Raw genomic sequence first — 17,219 nt, 5'->3', positions numbered from 1 at the left:
AGGACACACCAGCCACTTGCCAAAGAGCTATAGGTAACAAATGGTCCCGTATATTGGAGTGAAGACAGTTGGGGCCAGAAAACCCTGCTTTTTGTGAACCCTTCAACTTCATGTCCTTATCAATAAATGCACAGAGGTAAGGGCAAGATGTTATAAATCCAAGTCCTAGGTTGGTCCCTGGCACTTTGAAAAGTGAACCAATTTACACTTGACATTGTTCTGTCACATCCTCCCCAAAAGCTATTCTACTTGTTAGCTTTTCAAAATACAGGTTTGAAATTTGGCTTCATTCACTTGGTATAACTGAGACCTTAACCTGAACTTCCCCCACTCCTTCAGTATTGTTGAACTAAACCCAAGGGATGTGACAATTAATATTCTAATTCATATTGCTCAGCACAGGTCAAAAATTTTTAGCCAGGATCACACTTGGAAATTATCCAAGGGGCTCTCTAAATCTGAGGTCTAGTGACTCTAACTCAGATTCAGGTATAGAGGATAAACTCTGTAATCATGAAGTCATGTGGGTAATGTGGACAATCTGAACCTTCTCCTGCCTCCCCATACAGTTTGTGATGCTGCAGAGTTTCTGCCATGGCAAAAGACAAAGCCAGTGGCTATCTTTACATAGCAACACCCCCAGAATTATCAAGACCAACATCAGTGAATAGCTCAGCTTTTTATTATCGAATGTTATAGAAGTTTAGTCAAAAAGACCAAAGCCCATATCATCATCAGACTCCTCAGATTCTTCTTTCTTTGCTTCTACTTTCTTCTCCTCAGCTAAAAAAATAAAAATAAAAAATAAAAAATTAATATAAAGTCAATTACCTCTCAAACTCCAGGCCTTTCAACTGACATGGTCAAAAATACCCTTAACTTCCCTTATCAAACTATGCCTCTGGATTTAGGATTTCTATATATCAGCTACTCTTAGCAAATGAAGAACAATTTTGCCCATAATACTCAATCTCCACACTCCTCCCTCCTGAAACAAGTTTCCTACCTGGGGCAGCAGTGGTGGCTGGGGCAGGACCTCCTGCTGGTGCAGCACCAGCTGCTGGGGCAGGTCCACCAGCCCCCACATTGCAGATGAGGCTCCCGATGTTGACATTGGCCAGAGCCTGCAACACATGCATATACAGGTTAATGTTCAGTTCTGTTCTTTTCTTATAGTACCCACCAGGGAAAAATGGAACTCCTTTTGAACTTAGTAATCAATCCCAACACTGTACCTATTTCTCTTTCTTCACCTTTGCTGGAATCTGCCAGTGACATTTTGTTTGCTACTTAGACAGGACAGCTATACTTTAATCAAGAGTCACTGAATTGCTTACTTTTATAGATGAAAAAACTGGCCCCAAAATACTTAACGAGTTGGAAGACACCCTAAGCTTCCTTAAAACACTCAAACTAGGAATTCTTTCCAAGTTCCTTGGGTAGGAATGCTGTACTCACTAGTCTTTAAGTATTCAGTAAAAGACCACCGCACCAATTTCTATGGTGGCAGTTTACTTGGAATAGCACAAATATTATTATCTCCTGGGTGATCCTTTTATGAAGGGATTATCTGCTTAGTACATATTCTATCGTGGTTTTATAACAGAAGAAAGTGAAGTCTGAGACCAGAAAATAAGACATGACACCAAAAACTTAATTAGCTCTTAGAGATAGAAATGTGAGGAAATACTGCCTATACTTGGACAAGTCCAGGGGAACATGGGGCCTCCTGGCACTCCTGGAGATTAAATTAATACCTGACTTAATAAATCAGTAAGTCTTCCAAAATTAGTTTCTCCAAATCATTCTGCCGCCATCACCTTACCTTTGCAAACAAGCCTGGCCAGAATGGCTCAACATTTACACCTGCTGCTTTAATGAGAGCATTGATCTTATCCTCCTAAAACAAATAAAATAACAATCCATCAGAGTAATGTATAGCTTCCATACATGTCTCCAAAATACTGCAAATTGAAAGCAAATGACTCAAAACCTGGGTACAAAACCAGTTTAACCAGTTCAAATATCCTACTGGCACTGCACCTAGGCTTAAGGCGACCGTTTTTTACACTCTTGTGAAGAATGTCACTAAGAAAAAAAAAAAAGAAAGAAAAAAGCCTCTGTTCCTGTATGCCAGATACTTTACTAGGCGGCGAGTCCATCCCTGCCATTTCCCAGGCTGGGTCTTGCTCAAGTCACGCAGCTATTTTAAGTCGCGAGGCAAGGCCAGAAGTGGAGCAGGGCTCGAGTGCTCCCCTCCACACCACGCGGCCAAGCCCCACAAGGCCTACTAACAGAACCACAGGCAAAGCAATCACACCAAGAAGAGGTATAAAAAGTCCTGGGATATAACAAGCTACAGATGAGCCTGCCGACGCGCTGCACAAGTTTCTCCAAATAAAGGTTCTCAAAGCCAGAGCGCGACGCCGAAAGTGAAATCCACTCCCTCCCGGGCCTGCACATGGCCGAGACCCAGGCCGCCCGGCACGTGCGCCCGATCCCTCCGGCCCTGTGCCGTGGTGTGGATAGCCGCGGCTCCAGCCCTAAGGGCCTGCCCGCGACGCCCTCGAGGGTGGGGAGCCGGCCACCCGTAGGCCGCCTCGCCGCCAGCCCAGGCCAACACTTACCGTGACCGTAACCTCATCGTCGTGCAGAATGAGGGCAGAGTAGATGCAGGCGAGCTCCGAGACGGAAGCCATGGTGCGGACCAATGCTAGGTGGGGGCTGCCAGGCGCGGTGCTAGTCGCCGGATGAAGTGAGGGCCTCACCCCAACGCGGCCTTAGCTTCCTCGGAAGAACCGAGCACCTTAGCGGCAGCTGAGGAAAGGGATTCCTCGCGCCTGCGCGCAGCCTCTTATACTGGTCACGAGGACCAATCGGCGCCCGCGCCTGCCGGAAGAGGCGGTGCTAGGACCTCCCGCTACAATTCACCCAAAACGCCTGCGCAAAAACATAAGTCGCTCATTTGCAAGTTCAGAAAGTTGCTAGGCAGCTGAAGATGCTAACTCGCTGGGTTTCGGTAAAAACTCAGGATTTGGGGACAGTAGAAATACTTTTAGGAGAAAGCTAGGTTAATAGGCATTAATCCTTTCTGCTACTTAAGCAGTCATTTAATGCCGTCGCCAGCGTCCCCACCAGCCGGCAGTGTCCAGCTGAAGGCGGGAGCTAGGTTTTAGCCTGGAGGTTCTGGGGCTTAGCGCAGTCTCGGATAAGATACTAAGGGAATGTACTCGAAAATGAGAAACCTGCAACGTTGCCGTAGCATTTGAGCGCCTACTATGTTCCAAGCACCGAACCACACTCTACCAGAATTCATTTAATCCTCACACAGCATAAAAGGTAAGTACTATTATCTCCATTTTGCAACTGGCAAAACTAAGGTGTAGGCTGGTAACACCTAAGATTCCGCAGTTACTGCGAACCTGAATTTGGAATCTGGGAACCTAACTTCAGTGCTTTCTACTTGTGCGTGCAGAGAGGAATGGGTTTGGGGATTATGAGTAAATTTTCTTTGTTTTTTCTTCCAAAGCATAAAAGGTATATTAGGAATATAGGGGAACTTTCCACTTCAACTTTATTTTTTGTGACTAAGGGACCCCATGATTGGGTGGAAATGCCTTGAAACTGCAGCTGCGATGTTAAAAAATTTCTTGAGTTAACTCCTCTCTGGCTAGGTGCTGTATTGCCGTTTTGTGTCTTTTGAAGCTAATAAAACTGGTGTTGGGTTCATACGGAGAGGTATGCTTTAAAATTTTTTAAATTGAGGTATAATTGACAGTTTCAGGTGTACAACATTAATTGATATTGTTTATATTGTAAAGTGATCACCAAGTCCTGTTAACATCCATTACCATACTTAGATTAAAAAAAATTTTTTCTTCGAATAGGACTCTTAAGGTCTACTCTCTTATCAACTTTTAAATATGATACAGTATTATTAACTGTACTCATGCTATACATTGCATTCTCATGCCTTATTTATTTTATAACTGGAAGATTGTAAATTTTGACCCCCTTCACCATTTTCACTCACCTCAGCATCCCCACTTCTGGCAACCACCAATCTGTTTCAGTAGCAATGGATTTGTTTGGGGGGGGTTGGGTTTTTTTAATTCCACGTATAGTATTTGTCTTTATATGACTCATTTCACTTAGCATAATGCCCTCAAGATGTATGTTGATATTTGTTGTCTCAAATGACAAGAGTTTATTCTTTTTATGGCTGAATAGTGTTCCATCACATTTTCTTTATCCACTCATCCATTGGTGGACAGACACTTGGGTTGTTTTCGCATCTTGGATATTGTAAATAATGCTGCAGTGAACATGGGGTGTAGGTATCTTTTCAAGTTGGTGTTTTTCGTGGATACATACTTGGAAATGGAATTTCTGGATCTTATAGTACTTCTACTTTTAATTTTTGGAGGAATCTCAATACTGTTTTCCATAATTCTTGCACCAATTTACATTCCCACCAACAGTATATAAGAGTTCCCATTTATCCACAGACTCACCAACACTTTTCTCTTCCTGATGATAGCCGTTCTAACAAGTGTGAGGTGACAGCTCATTCTGGTTTTTACTTGCATTTCCCCAATGATTAGTGATTTTGAGCACCTTTTTTTAATGAATTTTATTACATTTATAGTTTTGAGCACCTTTTAATGTTGGACATCTATATGTCTTCTTTGGAAAAATGTCAATTCAGTTCTGCCCATTTTTTAATTCTATTGTTTGGGGTTTTGCTATTGAGTTGTATTTTTTTTTTTTTGCATGCTCTGGATATCAACTCCTTATCAGATATATGATTTGCAGATATCTTCTCCCATTTGATATGCTGCCTTTTCATTTTGTTGCTGGTTTCCTTTGCTGTGCAAAAGCAGCTTACTAGTTTGATGTCTTTTTTTTTTTTTTTTTTTTTTTTTTTTTGTCTTTTTAGCTATTTCTTGGGCCGCTCCCACGGCATATGGAGGTTCCCAGGCTAGGGGTCGAATCGGAGCTGTAGCCCCTGGCCTATGCCAGAGCCACAGCAACGCGGGATCCGAGCCGCGTCTGCAGCCTACGCTGGATTGTTAACCCACTGAGCAAGGGCAGGGACCGAACCCGAAACCTCATGGTTCCTAGTCGGATTCGTTAACCACTGTGCCACGACGGGAACTCCTAATTTAATGTCTTTCTACCTATTTGTTTTTGTTTTGTTGCCTTCACTACTTTTGGAGTCAGATCCAAAAAGTCATCACCAATGGGAAGGAACTTACCGCCTAGGTTTTCCTTTAGGACTTTTATAGTTTGAGACCTTACATTTAATTCTTTAATCCATTTCAAGTTAAATTTGTGTCTATGATGTAATATAGTGGTTTGGTTCCATTCTTTTGCATGTGGCTGACCAGTTTCCCAACACCATTTGTTAAAGATACCATCCTTTCCTCATTGTATAGTTTTGGCTACTTTCTCAAAAATTAATTGACCATTTATGCATGAATTTCTTTCTTTCTTTCTTTCTTTCTTTCTTTCTTTCTTTCTTTCTTTGTCTTTTTTTGTCTTTTCTAGGGCCAAACCCACGGCATATGGAGGTTCCCAGCTAGGGGTCTAATTGGAGCTGTAGCTGCCAGCCTACACCACAGCCACAGCAATGTGGGATCCGAGCCTCATCTGCAACCTACACCACAGCTCACAACAACACTAGATCCTTATCCTGCCGTGTCCTTGATTTTTTTTTTTTTTTTTTTTTGGTCTTTTCTAGGGCCCCTCCCACAGCGTATGGTGGTTCCCAGGCTAGGGGACTAATTGGAGCTATAGCTGCCGGCCTACGCCACAGCCAGGGCAATGCGGGATCCTTAACCCTCTGAGCAAGGCCAGGGATTGAACCCACAACCTCATGGTTCCTAGTCGGATTCGTTAGCCACTGTGCCATGATGGGAACTCTGCATGAATTTATTTCTGGACTCTCTATTCTGTTCTATGGATCTGTGTTTGTTTTTATCCCAAACCATACTATACTGTTTGATTGCTATGGCTATATAATTCAGTTTGAAATCAGGTTTGTTGTTAAGATTACTTTGGCTATATTGTGGTACCACATAAATTTTAGGATTGTCCTATTTCTGTGAAAAATGCCATTGGAATTTTGACAGGAATTGCATTGAATCTGTAGATTGCTTGGGGTTATATGGACATTTTAACAGTATTCTTCGTCATGAGAATGGAATATATGTATCTCATCAGTATCTTTTTTTTTAGGATTTTATTTTTTCTATTATAGTTGATTTACAATGTTCTATCAATTTCTGCTGTATAGCAAAGTGACCCAGTTATACATATATATACATTCTTTTTCTCACATTATCCTCCATCATGTTCCATCACAAGACACTAGATGAAGTTCCCTGTGCTATGCAGCAGGACCTCATTGCTTATCTACCCCAAATGCAATAGTTAGCATCTACGAACCCCAAACTCTCTGTCTATCCCACTCCCCCGCACCTGGCAAGCACAAGTCTGTTCTCTACATCCATGAGTCTGCTTTTTTTTTTTTTTGTAGATAGTTTCATTTGTGCCATGTATCAGATTCCAGATATAAGTGATATCATATGGTATTTGTCTTTCTTGTTCTGGCTTACTTCCCTTAGTATGAGAGTCTCTAGTTCCATCCATGTTGTCGCAGATGGCATTAGTTTGTTCTTTTTTATGGCTGAGTAGTATTCCATTGTGTATATACCACATCTTCTTAATCTATTCGTCTGTCAATGGACAATTAGGTTGTTTCCATGTCTTGGCTATCATGAATAGTGCTGCAGTGAGTATAGGTGCATGTATCTTTTTCAAAGAAAGTTTTCTCTGGATATATGCTGGGGGTATTGCTGGATCATATGGTAATTCTATATTGAGTTTGCTGAGGTACCTCCATACTATTTTCCATAGTGGTTGTACTAGTATACATTCCTACCAGCAGTGAAGGAGGGTACCATTTCTCCACACCCTCTCCAGTGTTTGTTATTTGTAGACTTAGAAATGATGGCCGTTCTTACCGGTGTGAGGTGGTAGGTACCTCATTGTAGTTTTGATTTGGATTTCTCTAATAATTAGTGATGTGGAGCATTTTTTCATGTGCCTGTTGGCCATATGCATGTCTTCTTTGGAGAAATGTCTCTTCAGGTCTTCTGCCCGTTTTTCCATTGGGTTGTTCGCTTTTTTGCTGTTGAGTTGTGTAAGTTGCTTTTGTATATTAGAGATTAAGCCCTTGTCATTTGATTCATTCAAAACTATTTTCTCCCATTCCATAGGTTGTCTTTTTGGGTTTTTTATGGTTCTCTTTTCTGTGCAAAAGCTTGTAAATTCAATTAGGTTTTTTATTTTATTTTATTTTATTTTCTTTTTACCATTTCTTGGGCCGCTCCTGCAGCATATGGAGGTTCCCAGGCTAGGGGTCGAATCGGAGCTGTAGCCACTGGCCTACGCCAGAGCCACAGTAATGGGAGATCTGAGCTATGTCTGCAACCTACACCACAGCTCATGGCAACGCCAGATCCTTAACCCACTGAGCAAGGGCAGGGACTGAACCCGCAACCTCATGGTTCCTAGTTGGATTCATTAACCACTGTGCCACTATGGGAACTCCAGGTCCCGTTGGTTTATTTTTTTTTATTTTTTTATTTTTTGCTATTTCTTTGGGCCACTCCAGGGGCATATGGAGGTTCCCAGGCTAGGGAGGTTGAATCGGAGCTGTAGCCACTGACCTACGCCAGAGCCACAGCAACGCAGGATCCGAGGCGCATCTGCAACCTACACCACAGCTCACGGCAACGCCAGATCATTAACCCACTGAGCAAGGGCAGGGACCGAACCCGCAACCTCATGGTTCCTAGTCAGATTCGTTAACCACTGCGCCACGACGGGAACTCCCCGTTGGTTTATTTTTGTTTTTATTTCTTTTGTCTTGGGAGACTGACATAAGAAAGCAATTATGTGGTTGATGTCAGAGGATCTTTTGCCTATGTTCTCTTCTAGGAGTTTTATGTTGTGTTGTCTTACGTTTAAGTCTTTAAGCCATTTTGAGTTTATTTTTTTGTGCATGGTGTGAGGGTTTGTTCCAGTTTCATTGAGTTAAATACTGCTGTCCAGTTTTCCCACCACTTGCTGAAGAGACTGTCTTCCCATTTTGTATTCTTGCCTCCTTTGTTGAAGATTAATTGACCATAGGTGTCTGGGTTTATTTCTGGGTTCTCTACTCTGTTCTTTTGGTTTTTATGTCAGTTTTTGTACCAGTACCATACTCTTTTGATTACCGTAGATTGGTAATACTGTCTGAAGTCTAGGAGAGTTATGCCTCCTGCTTGGTTTTTGTTCCTCAAGATTGCTTTGGAAATTCTGGGTCTTTTGTGGTGCCATATAAATAAATTTTTGGACTGTTTGTTCTAGTTCTATGAAAAATGTGGGTAATGTTATAGGGATTTCCCTGAAATCTGTAGATTGCTTTGAGTAGTATGGCCATTTTAATGGTATTAATTCTTCAAGTCAAGGAGCATGGAATATCTTCATTTCATTGAATCCTCTTTAATTTCCTTGATTATAATGTTTTATAGTGCTTAGCATATGAGTCTTTTTACATCCTTGTTCAGGTTTATTCCTAGGTATTTGATTTTTTTTTTTTGAGCATGATTTTATTTTTTAATTCTTTAATTTTTAATTTTTTTTTTTTTTTTTTTTTTTTTGTCTTTTTGCCTTGTCTAGGGCTGCTTCCCATGGCATATGGAGGTTCCCATGCTAGGGGTCGAATCGGAGCTACAGCAACCGGCCTACGCCACAGCCACAGCAATGCAGGATCTGAGCTGCATCTGCAGCCTACACCACAGCTCATGGCAACGCCAGATCCTTAACCCACTGAGTGAGGCCAGGGATCGAACCGGCAACCTCATGGTTCCTAGTCGGATTTGTTAACCACTGTGCCACTATGGGAACTCTGAGCGTGATTTTAAAAGTTTATTTTATCTTCCTTTTCTAATATTTCATTTTAGTATGCAGAAATGCAACTGATTTCTGAATGTTAATTTCATATCCTGCTACTTTGCTGAATTTGTTGATAGGTTCAAGTACTTTTGGGTTTTCTATATGTAGTATCACGTCTTCTCTATGGAGTTTTACCTCTTCTCTTCCAATTTGGATACCTTTTTTTCTTTTATTTGTCTGATTGCTGTGGCTAGGACTTTCAGCACTATGTTGAACAAAAGTGGTGAAAGTGGGCATCCTTGTCTTGTTCCAGATTTTAGCGGGAAGGCTTTCAGCTTTTTTTCATTGAGTATTACATTGGCTGTGGGTTTGTCATAAATGGCTTTTATTACATTAAGGTATGTTCCCTCTATATCCACTTTGTTAAAAGTTTTTATCATGAATGGATGTTGGACTTTTCAAGTGCTTTTTCTGTATCTATTGAAGTGATCATGTGGTTTTTGACTTTTTCTTTTGTTAATGTGGTATATGACATGATTGATTCATGTATGTTGAACTAATTTTCTTTTGTGGTAGTATCTTTGGTTTTGATATTAGGGTGATGGTGACTTCATAGAATGTCTTTGGGAGTGTTCCTTCTTCAACCTTTTGGAAAAGTTTAAGAAGGATGGGTATAGGTTCTTCTTTGTATGTTTGGTAGAATTTGCCTGTGAAGCCACCTGGTCCTGGACTTCTGTTGTTTGTAGAGTGTTTTTATTACATGTTCAATTTCTAGTTACCAGTCTGTTCAGTTGATCTATTTCTCCTTAATTCAGTTTTGGCAGGCCGTAAGTCTCTAGAAAGCTGTTCATTTCTTCTAGGTTGTCAAATTTGTTGGCATATAATTGTTCATAGTATTCTCTTATGGTTTTTTGTATTTGGGCAGTATCTGTTGAGATTTCTCCTTTTTCATTTCTTAATTTGGTCATTTGAGTTCTCTCCTCTTCTTGGTGAATCTGGCCAGAGGTTTGTTAATTTTGTTTACCTTTTCAAAGAACCTGCTCTTGGTTTTTATTGATTTTTTTTTCTGTTGTTTTTTTTGAATCTCTATTTCATTGATTTTCTCTCTGATCTTTATGATTTCCTTCCTTCTGCTGACTTTAGGTTTTGTTTGTTCTTCTTTTTTTAATTCATTTAGGTGATGGGTTAAGTTGTTGATTTGAGATTCTTCCTCTCTTTTGTGAAAGGCCTATATTGCTATGAATTTTCCTCTAAGCACTGCTTTTGCAGCATCCCTTAGATTTTGAATGTTGTGTTTTTATTATAATTTGTCTCGAGGTATTTTTTAAGTTTCCTATTTGATTTCCTCATTGACCCATTGTTTTTTTAGTAGTATGTTGTTTAGTCTCCATGTAGTCAGTTTTTTTCTCATTTCTTTTCCTGTGGTTGATTTCTAGTTTTATGCCATTTGTTGAGGTTAGTTTTGTGCCTCCGTATGTGGTCAGTCCTTGTGAATGTTCCATGTACACTTGAAAATAATTTATATTCTGATTTTTTTTTGGAGGTAATGTCCTGAAAATATCAATTAAATCTAATTTTTCTATTGTGTTTTTTAGGATCTCTATTGCCTTATTGGTTTTCTGTCTAGAGAATCTGACCATTGATGTGAGTGGGGTGTTAAAGTCTCCTACTATTTTTGTATTCCCATCAATTTCTCCTTGTATGTCTGTTAGTATTTTTTTATATGTATTTGGGTGCTCCTATATTAGGGGCGTATATATCAATGATTGTAATATTCTCTTCTTGAATGTGTCCTTTTATCATTAAATAGTGTCCTTTTTTGTCTTTCTTTATGGCCCTCATTTTAAAGTCTATTTTGTCTGATATGAGCATTGCAACTCCTGCTTTCCTGTCTTTTCTATTCATGTGAAATACCCTTTTCCATCCCCTCACTTTCAATTTATATGTGTCCTTTGCCCTAAGGTGAGTCTCTTGTAGACAGCATATTGTAGGCTCTTTTTTTTTTTTTAATCCAATCTGCCATGCTTTGTCTTTTGATTGGAGCATTCAGTCCATTGACATTTAAGGTAATTATTGATAAATATGTATTTACTTCCATTTTAAACCTTGTTTTCTACATGCTGGGTGGAGTGTTCTAGGCTGCAAATTTTTCTCCTATGTTCTTTTCTATTTTGGTTGGATGGTTTCCTTTTATGCTAGTGTCCTCTTCTTTTTAGTTTTTGTGGTTGCCCAGTTTTTCAAGTATGTTAACCCCTTCCTATATCTACTGGCTTTAGCTTGGTAGTCATATAGGCTCAAACACATTCTAGGAGTTCCCATTGTGATGCAGCAGAAACGAATTGGACTAGGAACCATGAGGTTGAGTGTTCAATCCTGGCCTCACTCAGTGGGTTAAGGATCTGGCGTTGCCATGAGCTGTGGTGTTGGTCACAGATGCGACTTGGATCTGACGTTGCTGTGGCTGTGACATAGGCCACTCAGCTATAGCTCCGATTCAACCCCTAGCCTGGGAACCTCCATATGCTAACGGTGTGGCCCTAAAAAGCAAAAAAAAAAAAAAAAAAAAAGTCTAGATTTTCTTACTTTCAGATCTGTATACTGACTTAAGTGATGCTTTTCTTTTTTTTCTTTCTTTCTTTTTCTTTTTGTTATTTAGGGCTGCCCCCATGGCATATAGACATTCCTAGGTTAGGGAATGAATCACAACTATAGCTGCCGTCCTACACCACAGCCACAGCAATGTGGGATCCGAGCCACATCTTCGATCTATACCATTGCTCATAGCAATGCCAGATCCTCGACTCACTGAGCGAGACTAGGGATGGAACCTGCATCCTCATGGATACTAGACAGATTGGTTTCCGCTGCACCACAACAGGAACTCCCTAGGTGATTGCTTTTTGATTGTGATTTCCTCCATCCTGTTTCTTCATACTTCTTTTTTATTTCGAAGCACCCTTTCAGCATTTCTTAGAATGGGTTTAGTATTGCTCTACTCTTAGTTTTTGTGTGTTGGAGAAAATTGTTATTTCTCCTTCTATTTTAAGTGATAATTCTTGCTAGGTAGAGTACTCTAGGCTGCATATTTTTCCTTTTTAGAACTTTGAATGTGTCTTGCCAGTCTCTTCTGGCCTGTAGTGTTTCTGTAGAGAAATCAGCTGATAGCTTTATAGGGGTTGCCTTATAATTAAGTCTTTGTGTTTCTCTTGCTGCCTTTAGAATCCTTTCTTTAACTTTTGCCATTTTTATTATGTCTTTGTATGGGCCTTTTTGGGTTCATACGTTTGGGGCCCTCTGTGCTTCCTGTATCTTGGTATCAGTTTCCTTTAGATTTGGAATGTTTTTAGCCATAATTTCTTCAAATATATTTTCAATTCCCTTTTCTTTTTCTTCTCCTTCTGGAATATCTGTTATGTGTAGATTGGCCCACTTTATATTATCCCAGAGATCTCGTACATGGCTTTCATTTTTTTTCATTTGGTTTTCTGTCTACTGCCCTGATTGGGTGTTTTCCATTATTCTATCTTCTAAGTCACTAATTTGTTCTTCTTCATTATTCATTCTGCTTTTTAGTGCCTTTAAGTCCGCTTGTGTCTCTGCAAATGAATTTTCATTTCGTTTCTTTTTTTTTTTCTTTTAGGGCCAAACCCTTGGCATATGGAGGTTCCCAGGCTAGGGGTCTAATTGGAGCTATGGCTGCTGGCCACAGCCACAGCTATATGGGATCCAAGCCACGTCTGTGACCTACACTACAGCTCACAGAAACACTGGATCCTTAACCCACTGAGCAAGGCCAGGGATCGAACCCAAAACCTCATGGTTCCTAGTCAGATTCGTTTCCTCTGTGCCATGACGGGAATTCCATGAATTTTCTTTTTTTTTTTTTTTTGTCTTTTTGTTGTTGTTGTTGCTATTTCTTGGGCCGCTCCTGCAGCATATGGAGGTTCCCAGGCTAGGGGTCGAATCGGAGCTGTAGCCACCGGCCTACGCCAGAGCCACAGCAACGCGGGATCCGAGCCGCGTCTGCAACCTACACCACAGCTCACGGCAACACCGGATCGTTAACCCACTGAGCAAGGGCAGGGACCGAACCCGCAACCTCATGGTTCCTAGTCGGATTCGTTAACCACTGCGCCACGACGGGAACTCCCCATGAATTTTCTTATTTTTCTTGACTCATCCTTATATTTTCTAGTTCCTTTCTAAAGTGATCTGCATTACTTTTCATATCTGCTCTTTAATTTCTTCGTATTCCCTCTTAATTCCTTCAGTATTTTCACTATCTCCCTTTTGAACTCTATTAGACTGCAAAGGTCTGTTTCATTGTTTGCTCCTTCAGGTGAATTCTCCTGTTCTTTTACCTGAGAATGGTTCCTGAACTTCTTGATTTTGCTTATAATTTTCTTATTCTGTGAGTTTGGGGAAAACTACCGCTGTAGTCTTGGAAGGCTCTTTATATGCATTAGTGCCCCTGGGTATTTTGTGAGAGCTTACTTTTTACTTTTATGGTACTGTGCAGTACATGCTTCCAGGGAGATGGAGGCAGTGGGCCAGGCTAGTACCCAGTGCCTGGTTGCTGGGCCCTTGTCAGTGGCAAGGACCCTCAGGAAGGTGGCACAGGCTGCTCCTAGTTGTGGGGCCCTGGGAAGTGACAGTGATCAGGCATGTGTAGGTGGTGCCTGGAGCACTTGGCAGTGGCAGCAGCAGGGTGGGTGTGTTCCCAGGGAAGTGAGGGCAACAACAGGTCGTATTCAGTTACAGTTCACTCTTCTTTGACAACCTCTGAGGTGACTGGGGCTGCAGGTTGTGCCTGTTCACAGACCCCTCGCGGTGGAGTGCCACACCCCTCTCTGCTGTTTGAGATGACTGCTGTGGTTTGTCCCTGCTGCCAGTAGATCATGCAAGAAGGCTCTGCATCCAACTTAGCCCCCCTGTTGCCCTTAGCTCATACAAGAGGTGCGTAGCCACCCATAGAGCGAACAAGAGGCACCTGGTTACCCCTCTCCCCAGCAAGTGGCACATCGCCACCTGTAGCCTGCACCAAACGTGCCCCACCCTCTGAGAGTCTGCACATGGCCAGGGAAAGATATTCCCATGGCAATCTGCCCTCTTCTCTCACCCTCCCCAGCAGTGGTGCCTTGCTTCTCCTGTGGGCCCAGAACTCCTCCCAGGCTCCCTCTGCTGTGGTGTTCCGCCTCCCCAGCCCATGGTACACCATTCCATAGCTCCTCAGGTTGTCTCCACACGGTCACCTCTAGTCTTCTCCCAGGAACTGACCTCCAGAGCCTGCGTCTCAGCGCTTAGCCCCTGCCGGAGCATCTCAAGCTGTCGTGTTGGGGGCAGTGATGCAGATGATCTGTGGGGTTCTCACTCTGCTTTTCTCGGCATCTTTGAGGTCCCTTCTTCTTGGCTGATCTCCCCATCAGTTAGATGACTTTCCAGGATGTGGGTTCCTTTCCTCTTCCACAGCTCCCCCTACAAGTGCTAGTCCTGTCCTGATCCCTTTTTCTCTCTCTTTTCCCTTTGTACTACACAGTTATGTAGAGGGTTTCTTGCCCTTTTTGAAGGTTAAAGGTCTTCTGCCAGCCTTCCTTTGATGTTGTGTGAATTGTTCTACATGCAGATGGGTTTTTTTGATAAGTTTTTGGGAGGTGAGCGCCACGTCTTACTCCTCCACCATGTTGATCCTTCCCTCTCTCCTCCTTTAATTCTCATGACTAGATTTTTGCTTCGTCGTTACCTGTGACTTATGTAATGTATCTCATAGGTAAAATAGTCCTTTTAATGATTAGAGCACCTTGTTTTCATTTGCCCGTAGAGGTTTCACCCTTTTACTCCTCTCCCTTTATACTTAACTGATGTCAGAGTTTACCTCTTTTTATGCTGTGAATTCGGTGAGAAATAATAGTAGCTATAGTTAATGTTCTTTTTCTTAATCCTTTAGACTTAATTGAAGATCCTTTCTTAAGCCTTCAGACTATAATTAAGTAGGTAACACACCATTCCAATGTAGAATTAGTTTTGTTTTGTCTTTCTAGGGCCGCACCCGCAGCATATGGAGGTTCCCAGTGCATGCTTCTTAGGCTAGGGGTTCAATCGGAGCTACAGCTGTCAACCTGCACCACAGCCACAGCAACGCAGGATCCAGTCCGTGTCTGTGACCTACACCACAGCTCATGGCGACGCTGGATCCTTAACCCACTGAACAAGGCCAGGAATTGAATCTGCATCGTCGTGGGTGCTAGTCGGGTTCGTTAACCGCTGAGCCACATCAGGAACTCCTAGAATTAGTTTTCTGATTCTCTTTTTTTTTTTTTTATCATAGCTAGAGTATTGTGTACTTTGATTTGTTTTTATGTCAGTAATTAATATCTTTTCAATTCAGTTGGAAAATTCCTTTCAGCATATCCTGCATGGCCAGTCTAGTGGTGAACTTTCTCAGGTTTTGTCTGGGAAAGCCTTTATTGCTCTTCATGACTGAATGTCAGCTTTGCTGGATAAAGGCTTCTTGGCTGGCCATATTTATCCTTAAGCACTTTGAATGTCATTCTCCTCTCTCCTGGCCTGCATTTCTGCTGGGAAATCCACTGATAGCTTTGAGGGGATTCCTATGTAGATAATTTTTTCTCCCCTGGCTGCCTTTAAGATTTTTTTATCATTGATTTTGAGTTTTATTATAGTGTGTCTTAGAGAAGGTCTTTTTGCATTGAGATAATAGGGTGTTCTATTAGCTTCTTAGACTTGTACAGTCAGTTGCCTCCCCAGGCTTAGGAAATTTTCAGCTATTATTTCTTTAAATACACACACTCTGCTCCCCTTTCCCTCAGCTCTTCCGGTAGACTATTATTCTCCTATTTGTTTTTCTCATCATATCTGAAAGGTCTTATAGGGTTTCTTCACTTTTTAAAAACCTTAGTTCTCTCTCCTGAAGTTACCTCTAAGTTCTTTACCTCCAAGTCAGTTCTTTCCTAGATCTCATGTGCCTTAGTTCCTGAGCTCTCTCTTTCCTTCTTCCCATTATTCATTGAATACTTCAGCTACAGAATTTGTCCGGTTATTTTAAAAATTTTTGATCTATTGGAATTCCTGTCATGCATGGCCCAGCGGGTTAAGAACCTGACTAGTTTCCATGAGGATGTGGGTTCAAACGCTGGTCTTGCTCAGTGGGTTAAGGATCCAGCATTGCCATGAGCTGTGGTGTAGGCCGCAGATGCGGCTCAGATCCTGTATTGCTGTGGCTGTGATGTAGGTGGACAGCTGCAGCTCCGATTCGAACCCTAGCCTGGGAGCGTCCATGTGCCACAGGGGCAGCTGGGCTGAAAAAGAAAATACTTTCATCTGTTTGGTAAATAACACCTTCCATTCAGTAATCTTATTCTTAAATTCACTGAATTGCCTGAGTTTTCTTGTATCTCATCGAATAATCTCTCATAACAACTGCTTTAAATTCTTCATCATATCACAGTAGTCTGTGCTTTTGGGTTCAGTTGCTGGAGAATTGTTTTTCTCATGGTGATACCAAATTACTGTGATTTTTCATAGTGTTTGCTGAAGTGTACCTCTGCTATTGCCCTTGAAGTGATACACACCTTTCTAAGTTGTTCCTCGTTAAAGTTCAACATTGGCAGTTAGAGCACTTAGAGGCCTTTCTTTTGTTCTCCAGAAGGTGGTGCCATAGCTCAAGTTTTAGGTTTCTCTACCTGAGCAGGCTCCAGGGCTGCACTAGGGAGCGTCTGTAAGAAAGCTGGCCTAGAAAAAGCTGGCAGCAGAGAGGGGGCAACTGTGGGCTCAGTAGGGGCTCCCAGATGGCTGTGCATGAACCTCCTGCTGAAACCCAAAGCAGACAGCAGGGAGTGAGATCTTTTAATGCCCTTTGTTCTGTCTCTCTCTTTTCCCTTCCTCCCGTCAGGGAAGTTGCTCTTCAGGAATTAGTGCTGCTGGAAGGGAACAGGTTTCTCCAGCTGTGAGCTGTATAGCCACGTGGTCAGGCAGTTACTTTAGACCTCTGTGAGGAAGGTACCTGTTGTCACTGGCAGTGGAAGCCCAGTGTGTTGCAGTGTCATGCTGGGGAGGAGGGAGTTATTGTTCTTCCTCTGCCTCCAAACTGGCCTCTATCCCACCCTTCAGTTTGGCTGGACTTCTCCAGTGCTCTGTCTCCCTCCTATCCATTCTGTTTTACTCTCTCCAGTTCTCACTTCCTCCTCCCATCCCAAGAGTGTGTGGGGGTGAAGCAGGTTCACCAACCCCCTTGGATCTGAAGCTCCCTCCCTCAG

The 17,219-nt window shown here is 42.0% G+C and overlaps 1 protein-coding gene and 1 long non-coding RNA gene across 4 annotated transcripts in view; one reads left to right on the top strand and one right to left on the bottom strand.

Annotated features, from left to right (window-relative positions):
• Positions 1–660: 660 nt before the first annotated feature.
• On the bottom strand, positions 661–2,831 carry RPLP1 (ribosomal protein lateral stalk subunit P1). Its single transcript, NM_001129964.2, has 4 exons — positions 2,628–2,831; positions 1,826–1,900; positions 1,007–1,124; positions 661–783 (listed from the first exon to the last, which is right to left on the bottom strand). The coding sequence occupies exons 1-4, from the start codon at positions 2,697–2,699 to the stop codon at positions 704–706; spliced, it is 345 nt and encodes a 114-aa protein (NP_001123436.2). The 5' UTR covers positions 2,700–2,831; the 3' UTR covers positions 661–703.
• A 121-nt stretch (positions 2,832–2,952) lies between these two features.
• LOC106509080 (uncharacterized) overlaps positions 2,953–17,219 on the top strand; it is a 39,997-nt gene continuing 25,730 nt past the window's right edge. For all 3 annotated transcript variants that reach the window (XR_014817581.1, XR_014817579.1, XR_001306322.3), the window contains exon 1: positions 2,953–3,339. This is a non-coding gene — a long non-coding RNA (uncharacterized LOC106509080). The remainder of the gene's footprint in view (positions 3,340–17,219) is intronic.

The sequence above is a fragment of the Sus scrofa genome, chromosome 1 (assembly GCF_054392235.1).
Source record: "Sus scrofa isolate SSC_HxYL_T2T_F1_AM1 chromosome 1, Sscrofa_HxYL_maternal_Yorkshire_Landrace_v2.0, whole genome shotgun sequence".
Taxonomy (NCBI): domain Eukaryota; kingdom Metazoa; phylum Chordata; class Mammalia; order Artiodactyla; family Suidae; genus Sus; species Sus scrofa.
Note: the sequence above shows the minus strand (reverse complement) of the source record. Positions and strands in the feature narration are given on the sequence as shown.